A 10,981-nucleotide genomic window follows, 5' to 3' on the forward strand; every position below is an offset into this window, starting at 1 on the left:
ACGAAGATCTATCCTGGGGTGATCACGTTAAAAATATCATAAGCAAAACAAATCAGCGACTGGGACTTGTCAGAAGAATCAAGCATCTTTTACCATTACACGCTCGGTTGACACTTTACCATTCTCTAATTCTTCCTATTTTTGACTACGGTGACATTATTTGGGGTGACAAAAACAATGTTACATTAATGAACGATCTCCAAACCCAACAAAACAAGGCAGCTAAAGTCATTCTTGACAAGGCCAAGTATTCTTCCGCCACCGATGCTCTTGAGTCCTTAAAATGGAGGCGTTTAGATCAAAGACGACAGATGCACCGATGCGTCTTTATTTTTAGATGCTTGAATAACATCATTGACTTTGATTTTAATTTTAAGCATAACACTACCTTTCATAATTATAATACCCGCCAGTGTAACAAACTGCATCTTCCAGCTCCCAAAACAAACTGGGGAAAACAAAACCTAACATATCAGGCATCAAATGATTTTAACAATCTTAACCCAGATATTCAGGAATCTAAATCAATTTTATTGTTTAAAATGAAAGTGCAGTCTTTATCGTAATATTTTGTAAATTACCAATTTTTCGCTTCTTTTCATAATCTTAATTATTGTGATGTAGCAATTCTATCCCTTTAGCTTATATATTTCCTCAACGTCTGTAATTTGTATTTATTTTTCCTTTATTAATTTATTTCATACAGGGCCGTTCTGAAAACCACTTTTTGTGAGAACGCACCCTGTCTAAAGATTATTATTATTATTATTATTATTATTATTAATTTAAAGTTTTTAAGAATGATGGATTTAACTGAGTGGTTGTGAGGGTAAAAATCTTGAACAAAAGCTCATCCTTCAAACCGGCAGTCTAAATCGCACAGGTATCAACGAACGCTTTTCATTCCACTAATTTATTCGTGTTTTTCTCGTTGCCATGTTCCCACCAATAACGTAGCTCCATTTTCTGCCTTTAAAAGCACACACAACCCACAATTCCTCTATTCGCTCCGACGAAGGGCTAACGCTCGAAACGTCAGCTTTTGTAATCGTTACGGTGGCCAATTTACCATTTCAACTTTTTTGATATATGCAAAAAAGTTTTTTAAATATTGAAACCAGCACGAATTGTTTACATACACGTATTTTGGAACAGCAGGGAAATTTTGACCATTTATTTGACCACTAAAACCATGATTGTTATTTCTGATCCATCATGTATTTTCTGGCTCGAACGTAATCGGTCTAAACGCATCACGTGACCAAAAATTCCCCAATTAGCACACGATAAACTTTTCATAAACATTTTTTTCACGCGTGTTGAAAATATTTTAGGGATGATAAACAAAATGGCCTCTATTTTTCGCGAATATATGCTCGTTTACTATATACATACTGAGATTTACACAAAAGGGGCAAAAAATTTTCATTCACACACACACACACACACTTTATTTTTCTTTTTCTTACAAAATAATTTAGATTATGTTGACCCGCAGATAGCAAATTTGCTATTCGAGGCGGGTCAATCATCAACAAACATTATTTACAATATATAAAGAAAATTAAAAACTAAATAATTAGATATTGTTAAATTATAAAAAGAAGCATAGCTGGCAAATACATCAATAGTTGTTCAATAAAGTATAGAAGCAAATACATTAGTACTGAAAGCAATCGGATCAATTTGTTTTAATTATGCAGTCCTTAAGTTTAGAGGAGATCTTTTCAACATCAAGATAAGAATCTTCATTATCTAGTATCTGAAATAAAGACGTTTTAATTTGTTTATTAAAGGAATGTTTTGATAACGTTTTGAATTCTTTCGGTATCTTATTCCAAATTTTGACACCAACACGCGAGAAAGCCTTTTTTTGTAGGTTAAGTCTAGAGTACTTTGTACTAAAGAGCTGCGATTTGGATGATCGAGTATTGTAGATATGAATATGAGATGTTTTAGTAAATAGTTTCAAAATATTAATGGGAGCCCTCTGGTTGTGCACGTCAAACATAAGTTTACTTACGGCTTCATAATATAGGAACTTAACAGGCAGAATTTTTGCTTTGGCAAATAAAGGGATGGCATGCTCTCTTCGATCGGTGAAATAGATTAAGCGCAAAACTCGCTTTTGAAGAACTAAAATCTTGTTTAAATAAGCATTTGACGCATTGCCCCAGGCAAGGAGTCCATAAGTTATATAAGGTAGAATTAATGAATTGTAAATATTTATTCGCACGTTGGTTGAAGAAGCCAAGAGGAAATCAAATAGCACGTATTGCTTTTTCCAAGTGTGAGGAAAGTGATACGTCCAATTAGGAGCCGCGTATCCTGATTTTTACGTCTGAAGCGAATCAAGGCGATTGTTATTTAAACTTCACTCGCAGCGTTTCGCTTTTTGAACCGTTCGGAAAATTATTAAAGTCCGCTCTCAAGGCTGTTTACTAAGTCAATTACTTAAAAAAGATGACTGAGGAACTCCTGCGGAGGATTATGTGGAATAGAAAGCATGCATAAAAAACACGCACAGAAGAAAAAACAATGAAGAATTAAAGCGGCGAGATTTGAAACTATTCAAAGAGTTGTTGCGACGAAAAGCACGAGGACTGGATTTAACAATGAAAATAAATGAGAGCTATTTAATAAACTACTTACTCACCTTGCTTGCTCGAGCCTTACTTGGAAATATACATTAGCCATGGTGCAATGGTACAATGGTACATGTGGTAGGAGAGCGTAGTACGGAAGCGGAAAGCTGTGGCCTATTCCCCTGCCAGTCCCCCCCTCCCCCCACCGTGAACAGTGACCGTGAGTCAGGGTGGAGAGAGGTTGGAACCTCTCTCCGTCCTGGCGAGGACAGTGTGTGACTAAACTGTCCACCAAACTAACTATTCAGAGGCATGAACATTGATGGACTGGACCAATGGACTCTCGGACTATTGGACTATTTTGTCGACCATTTCGTGAACCATTTTGTGGACCATTTTATCGACCAGTTTTGTCGATTGTCAACGTGTAGGGAGGGGTGAGTAGGTATATTTCTAATCCGTGGCCAAGCAAGAGTTATACTCGTACTTCATGAAATCATGTAAAAATGAAGTACATACAGGAAAACAAGAACAAATTCAGCAAGTCATAAGATATACTAATAATTGTTTATTAGATTCATTACATTACAAGAACGTCGGACTATCTGCAGTGTATTCCAATTGGAAAGGCTAACTAAGGCTACTACAATTTTATTAGCAGGAATAGCATTCCTATAGATATATACAATGGATTATTGCTTAAGTAATCCAAATTAACTGAAAGTACCCGATTTCTTGCCCGTTTTAAAAATGCATTTTTGACCAGTGTCACTCAAGATATGTGAACTTTGCCCGAATCTCCTTTTTTTTTGGCATTTATTTATGGACCGAGACGAGTTCTAGGTCGGTAAAAAACGTAAAAAGTGAACGAGGTTAATGTCTAGCCATCTCGACTGCACAGTCAAGTCAATAAAGGATTTGTTACATAGCCAAGAAAAGATTTCGCTTTAATAAGAAACAAAAATGCGTTTAGTATTTCATATAAAAAGGTGAGGGTTTAACGACCACTGGCTGGTTGCTTAATAATTATCATATCTGTAGATCAATATTGTGCAAATAATACTCCTTTTCTAAGGAAATTGCAAATCTGCATGGCATTTGCCTGATTAAATTCCAATGTATCGAGAAGTTAAAAATGGAGGCTTTACAGTAAAACTTAAATTTGGAAATGAAAGTTCACTGAGAATCAAGTCCTATAATACTGTGTGAAAATAAAGATATTGTAGTAATTATGCTTTTTCATGTCAACTATTGATTAGTAATAATATGATTTCTTGTGCTATTTGGTGCAATAAGTACTTGTAAAATTTTCAATGACTACAAACTGCACTCACCCTACGGGCTCGTGCAATTTTATGTTATTACCTATACTAAATGCATGATTATTGATACAAAGCACCAATTTATCCGTAATAATGATTAATCCTGACAAACTCAGAAATAAACTATTTCACTTGCTGATGGATTCCGCGTGCGAAGCTGACTGAGTCTGTAAACTAAACGCGAAAGTAAGAAAGGAAAATCAGTGCGACCTTTAAATAATGATAACTTTACATGAGTCATCTTGAAACTTGGCTGCTACCGCAATGCGTCCCTCCGTAGTCACTGTAATCCCATACGGTAGATGTAACTTTTCCACATGGATAAGGGTACTACGTACAAACTCACCATCTTTGGTGTATATTCCTATATACAGGAGGTGTGTCGAAAGCTCTTCACTGGCCAACACGACCTGTTGACTTTCCTTGTGAAATGCAATACTTGGACGGTGCGGAGACCCTTGGAGGTCAAACTTGTTGAGATGCTCACCTTGTTCGCTGAATATGTGAACACAGCGGGAAGAAGATAGGTCCACCACCATAACTCTGTCATCACTTACAGTAGTGATATCCCACGGGTACCTCAAAATTTGTTCTCCAAACTTGGAAACACACTGACCGTCAGTCTCATATACATCCACAATACCATAGTGCTCTCTCCAGTAACCCCTCAGTACCACCACTTTTCCACTATCACTGACTGACAGTCTAAACAGATCGAACTCAAAGCTCATTTTCCTCACAGGAAACGTGTGATGCTGGTCAGCGGTTTTGTTAAAATTATAAATCCAGTATGAGTCCTTACGACCCTTTTCTCTGACCAGCACACAAATGTTATCGTTTCTGTCCGTGGCCAAACGAACCCGATCGTCAGCAACCAATAGTTCATTACCACTGTCATCAATAAGAGATGGAAGTCTGAAACGTTTCACAAACTTGCCACTGTTGTCAAAAACCTTGATTGTCAAGTCATTGTCGGCTACAATATAATGCCCGCTAAAGTTGGTAGCGACATCACGCGGCTTTTCTATCTTGTGCTCCCCTTCGCCATCGTGACCAAGTATCCATAATACACTGCAGTTCTCCATACCCTGTTTACGTAGCGCCCCTGTTACTCTCCCGTCACGCAATATGTCTACTTTCTCCTCTCCTATATTAACCATGGGCCACTGTGGCAATGGTTCTTTAGCGGGTACTGTTTGTGTGACGTCGTAGGCGATGCGATTGACGCGATAGACTTCGGCAAGGAGTTTCCGTCGTTCTTCTTTCTTCATCCTTCCCTTTACTGCACTGATTCCTGTCTTAAGCTGTACTTTAAGACTTTTCTGAACCCCTGGCAGACCGTTTAGCTCTTTAATACACGATTTACATGGTGCTATAGCATCCGCGGGATAGTCTATTGTCTCTAGTACTGTTGACATCACTCGGTACTGCATTGCTAAGATGCGGTCGGATGTTGATAGTGCTGCATTTGAAAAGGCATCTGTTGCTCTTTCACGAGCACATTTGAATCTTTCTTTTGCCAAAACAAGCTTTCTTGTGGCAGCTTCAGTAAGCTCCACGTTTTGCATTCCTTCAGTGAGCGACACAAATTCCGCACAAGCCGCTTGTGCTGTATCTGCACTATACTCGCTCCTCGGCCTAGTCTCTTCAAACACTTCATACAACAACTCGATTCCTTCGCTAAAGAAGCTGATACTTGCTAACACTTCTTTCGTTGATATTCCATCCAGCTTGGAATTCATATCGTCGATTTCGCGGATGATGATGGCACGAAATTGTTGATCTGTTACATCGCCATCTTTGAGCTTTTCCGCTGCTTTAGCTCTGCCTTTATCCACCAGCCATCCAATAGTCGCCCTAAAAACTGCTGTTATGATCCCGAACATAATTGCCGCTTGGAATTGAATTATCAGAATTCGAAGAACAAATTGGTAGCTGTTTTCAGCGAGTCTACAAAAAAAATCCTCTTTCTTAGTTGTTAATGAACGCAGTCAAAATAGCACTGAAAATCTCAGGACTGACTGTAATTTTTGGAATGCGGATTGTGGTCAGCTTAAAACAAAAGAAGACAAAGACGAATCCATCAAGGACAGCAAGGAGTCAAGGCGTGGATGTATAGCCTCTTCATAGAATTTTTGGTTGCAAAAAAACTGACTTTGTTGCTAACAGACACCTAAGAGTGCTGTTGTGGTCTGAAATAATTTTTTTAGCCCACGAATGATGTTTCAGAAGAAGTTACTGGCAAACTTTTGAGAGAGTAAAGGATCACTGAAAGTAAAGCTTAAATACCCCTTTGGGCGAAAGTGCTTTGTTTAAAAAAATGTAAGTTGTGATTGTTGCGAATAAGAAATATTAGAATCACGTCCTGGTATTGCTTGACTTCTTAAAGGAAAAAATTGTTTGATGCCTTGGGGGAAAAAGTATGATAATTGTCCATGAATTTTCCTTAGTTGTTAGCGCTGTTATGTGTTTGAGTTCTTTAATTTACGTATAGTTCTTCTTTCTTCATCTTGTTACCTTAAATAGCAGCTATACAACAACAGGAGCCGAAGCGTGCTCTTTCAACCAAATTCGTATTTGGCTATTCATTGTGTTTCGGCTCTTCACACTTATGATCTGATTTACTTTTACAATCATTGAAACCCCCTCTCACAGTATTGGTTGAAAATCGAGCTTTGTGGATTCAAAGGGCGAAAGACCGAGGTTTTATTTTTGGACTCAAACTCATGCGCTGAATTACGACTAGAAACCAGATATTGTTATAACTCATTCCCACAGTCCACACTGAACAAAGGAAGACTACAGAACATAACCAGTGTTTTGGTATAAGGATTAATTAGTCTGCGATGCGCGTCATTGCCGTTCACCACATGAGTTGAGTGTGTTATGCATCAGTAAGTAGTGCATAAACAACAGTCTCGTTCCCAAAAGAAATCACTGAATGGCAAATTCTTGAAAGAGAAAAGGGATCAATAAATGTAAAACTTTAATACCCTTATGGGTGAAAGTGCTTTGTTTAGTGAAATGTAAGTTGTGATTATTGTAAATAAGAAATTTTCTCAAAGCAAAAATTGTTTGATGCCCGAAGGAAAGAAGAATAGATAATTGTTTATGAATGTTCCTTAGTTGTTAGCGCTGTTCTCAGTTGTACTGTGTTTCAGTTCTCTTATTCTTTATCTTAATTGTTACCAGTTAAATAGCTGCTGTCACACATAAGGAGACGGAACGTGCTCTTCCAACCAAATTCGTATTTGGCTATTGATCGGGTTACATACATACATACTTTATTTATTGAAGAAGCAGACTGTATATACGCTGAAAAGGAAAGGGGAAAAGATACTTCTAGAAAAGGAAGTTAAGAGGTTATCCCTATCAGAAAACTCCCTAAAAAATAAGTCTAAATGAAAATAAAATACCTAGTTACGATTAAATGTTTAGGTACAATTTAAGCTGAGATTTAAAATGCTGAAGAGTATCAGCTTCCAGTATGTTTCTTGATAATTCATTCCATAATTCAACAATCCTAATGAAAAACGAATGTTTATAACATTTAAGTCTTGCTGGTTTAACGTAAAGTTTGTACTGCTGATTTGCTCTTGTGCATCTAGCTGTAGTGAAATTAAAAAAGTCTTCAAATTCTAAATGGCAAAAATGAAAACAATTTTATAACACAACTAAAGATAAATAAGTTCTACGGTCGGAAAGAGTAGGCCATTTTAGCAATTTGCATCGGTCTTCGTAGGACATGTCTCCTTAGCGTTGATTTAAAGCAAGTCTTGAAGCTTCGCTGTACATTCTCAAGAGCATGGATGTCCTTGACGAGGTAAGGACACCAGACAGGTACCACATATTCCAAGATTGGCCGTACAAGAGATTTGTAGAGCATAGAAAAAATATTTGCATTAACGGTGCCTATTGAGCGTGTAATAGAACCTAGGACTTTATTCGCTTTGTTTACAGTTATACCAATGTGGTTACTCCATGAGAGGTCCTTAGTTATTATAACACCGAGATGTTTAAATTTATCTACGTCTTTCAAGGGCTGTGCTAAGAAATAATTGGTTACTGACTTATCACGTGAATGTGTAATTCGCATAGATTCACATTTATCCGCGTTAAAACGTAGTTGTCATTCACAAGCCCATTCGCTAATGTTGGTAAGATCTTCCTGAAAATGCTTTGGCACTTATTGAAACCTCCTCTCACGGCATTGGTTGAAAATCAAAAGGCACAAGACCGAGATTTTATTATTACTGTAGATGCAAAATTTTAAACCAGATATTAATATCACTGTCCTACACTATACACTGAACCAAGCAAGGCTACAGAAAATAGCCAGTGCTTGGTAAAATGATTAATCAGTCTGCGATGTACGTCATGGCCGTCGGTTCAGAAGATTGTTTTATGCATCAGTTAGAAGCGCCATATAAACAGTGGCCTCGTACTCAGACCTTCCACTGCCAGGCGGTTGTAAGCCTTTCAGTTACACGACGGGATCTGGTTACGAGATTGGTTAGATCTTGAAATGATTAGAGCGTGAAAATACGAGGCGACTGACAAGGGTAAAGAAAATCACATAACTTTTTCAACAGCGTGTTTCTTTAATCAGTTTTGCAGTAGTTTAACCTATCAACAATAGTTCCTGCTCTTCATTATGTATACAACTCTTGAAGGTAAAACCATGAAAAAAAGACAACATTTCATTCAAATATAGAGGTTAAAACAAGTTAACATCAGAAAAGGATCAATGCAACCAGGGCTGTAGCCAGATTTCAGGACAAGACGAGACAAGTTTCGAGCGCCGAAGGCGCGAGCCGCTAGAGGGGTCTGGGGGCATGCCACCCAGAAAACTTTGAAATCTAGAGGTTTAGAAATGCTCTTTTAAGGATTTTCCGTGGCATTTTTCTTCAGAAAAGTCAATTTTTAAGAAAAAAAAATTAGAAGAGGCCAAAATTAAGACGAGGCAATTGCCTCGTCTTGCCTCATGCTAGCTACGGCCCTGAATGCAACGTGAAGGTTACAATTTTCTTTTTTTAAAAGCTATTTTTTTTATTCAATTTGTTTTTTGTGTCGTTTTGTTGCAGGGAGAAATATGACGAAGGTGGATAAGGTGGTTAGTAGAAAAAGGTGTCATCCTAACTGAGTCCCAGTCTCACTGTCTGCATGTTTGTATGAACCTCTGTGCTGGTTCACAGAATATTGACAAACGCACACTCCTAACAAGTTTGTAAGAGTTACAAGGTTTGCCTCACTGCTGTGTGGAAAATGTTAGAAATTATGCACCAATGTGTAATACTGCATTACCTTCAATGAGCGCCCAGGTGTTAAATCAGCAAAATTCCAAATTTCTTCTAAAAGGAGAAGTGCTTAATGGAAAGAAGGTGCTTACTAAGTTGGCACATCAATAGAACAAAAACTGAACAAGTAACGCACCTGAAGGAACTCTGTAAGCAAATGAAGATAGAAATAACTGGAAGTGGCTCAACGGAAAATAAACTATTTTCCTTAAATGATTCCACAGTAATTGAAGCCTAAAATGTAATAAATATATTGGGGAATTGAAACAGGCTTTCCTTGTATGTCTAGTATTTAAGAAAGTTAGGGATTGGAGGTTACTTATTCGAGGAGTTGCTGGTTTGATATAGTAGCCTATGCAGTGGGTGCTTTTTTCTGGAGATGGCGACTAATAGAGCATGGGTGTTTATTCCAAGAAATACGGTATTACAGGAAAATGAAAGATCTCACTGCGAACTTCATTATTGAAGAATATCAGCATACACATGCAAAAATGTCAAAAAATAACATAATGCAGTGGAGAAAACTGACAGGAACAGACATGTGATAAGTTTCTGGAAAGCAAAATGGGAAGATAAGGGGAAAAAGAAAAGAAATATCAGTGCAAACATTCAATACCAACGAAAAAGCGAACAAATTCTAAACTCCTAATGTATCATTTTGAAGATTTCCACAAATGTTACTTTGAAATGAACATTTCGGGGGTTTTCCCTCCTTTGTTTGAAGATCCTGAGACGATTTTAAGTCCCAGCCACAGGCATACCAGCCTAATTGTATGTTTGAGACGTTGTGAGGTCAGTTTAGTAGATAGGTAGTTTATTTCCAATATCTGGTGTAATTTTGGCTTGATTCAAATGATAACGTGACAAAGAATATAATTTGTAGCCTTTGATCCCTTATACATCCCCTCTATTGTCAGTAAGATAAGACTTTAATTATTGTCGTTGAGATAATTAAGTTACACTTAGATTTTCTTCGTTTTTGGTAGTGATTTGGTAAGTTTTTGGATGTTTGTTCCCCGATTTCATTGGCTCTACCCCAATTATAAGGGAAGGTTCTTAAACAGGGGGCAATCCGCCTTCGGAATAAACATCTAAAGATAATATCCCACGCTACTTCTTATGTGCCTTGTTCAACTGAAGCTTGTCATGATTTAAGATTAAATTATAACACTTTATAGACCAAATGGTTAAACATCGACGATTCCTTCATTAATATTGTCTCAGAAATTCTACACAGCATCTGTAAACATGATCGAACATGACCTCAAAATCTGAAATGTCTCCATAGTAAGGATCGTGTATTATCAGCTCTCCTTTGGGGTCGTATGTTCCAAACAGTTTAACCTCTGCTCGCGCAGTTCCATCAGTTGGCTTACAAGATTCATTCAGATCACGTATATTGCTGTCATCAAAGGCCAGTATTACATCAAAACGACGAAAATCATCCTCGTGAACTTGTCTTGCTCGATGGTTATTAATAATTCCACGTTTCTTTAACACTTGCAATCCTCGCTTGTCTGATTGAAGTCCTTCGTGGAGATCAAGAATTCCAGCACTGTCGATTTCCCATTCATTTCTATCGTCACGTTCCTGTACAAGGTGTCTAAGGATTGCTTCAGCGGATGGAGAACGACAAATATTTCCCAAACAAACGAATAGGATTTTGCGATGTTTGTGAGAATCCGCCATCTTTGATAGGAAGGCCACTGTCATTTATGCATCTTCGAGTGTAACTTCATGTGCAAGCCACTGACCAAGAACAACACTGATTGATCCA

The 10,981-nt window shown here is 37.6% G+C and overlaps 2 protein-coding genes across 2 annotated transcripts; both read right to left on the reverse strand.

Moving 5' to 3' along the window:
• Positions 1-3,137: 3,137 nt before the first annotated feature.
• On the reverse strand, positions 3,138-5,995 carry LOC148719021 (uncharacterized). Its single transcript, XM_088741360.1, has one exon. The coding sequence runs from the start codon at positions 5,791-5,793 to the stop codon at positions 4,120-4,122; it is 1,674 nt and encodes a 557-aa protein (XP_088597486.1). The 5' UTR covers positions 5,794-5,995; the 3' UTR covers positions 3,138-4,119.
• Positions 5,996-10,354: 4,359 nt separating this feature from the next.
• On the reverse strand, positions 10,355-10,934 carry LOC111333785 (low molecular weight phosphotyrosine protein phosphatase). Its single transcript, XM_022939409.2, has one exon. The coding sequence runs from the start codon at positions 10,915-10,917 to the stop codon at positions 10,414-10,416; it is 504 nt and encodes a 167-aa protein (XP_022795144.2). The 5' UTR covers positions 10,918-10,934; the 3' UTR covers positions 10,355-10,413.
• Positions 10,935-10,981: the final 47 nt, after the last annotated feature.

Source organism: Stylophora pistillata, chromosome 12 (genome assembly GCF_964205215.1).
Source record: "Stylophora pistillata chromosome 12, jaStyPist1.2, whole genome shotgun sequence".
Classification (NCBI taxonomy): Eukaryota; Metazoa; Cnidaria; class Anthozoa; order Scleractinia; family Pocilloporidae; genus Stylophora; species Stylophora pistillata.

Excerpts from the sequence above, each read along its gene's own strand:
- LOC148719021 (XM_088741360.1), bottom strand. The coding sequence starts at position 5,793 with ATGTTCGGGATCATAACAGCAGTTTTTAGGGCGACTATTGGATGGCTG.
- LOC111333785 (XM_022939409.2), bottom strand. The coding sequence starts at position 10,917 with ATGACAGTGGCCTTCCTATCAAAGATGGCGGATTCTCACAAACATCGC.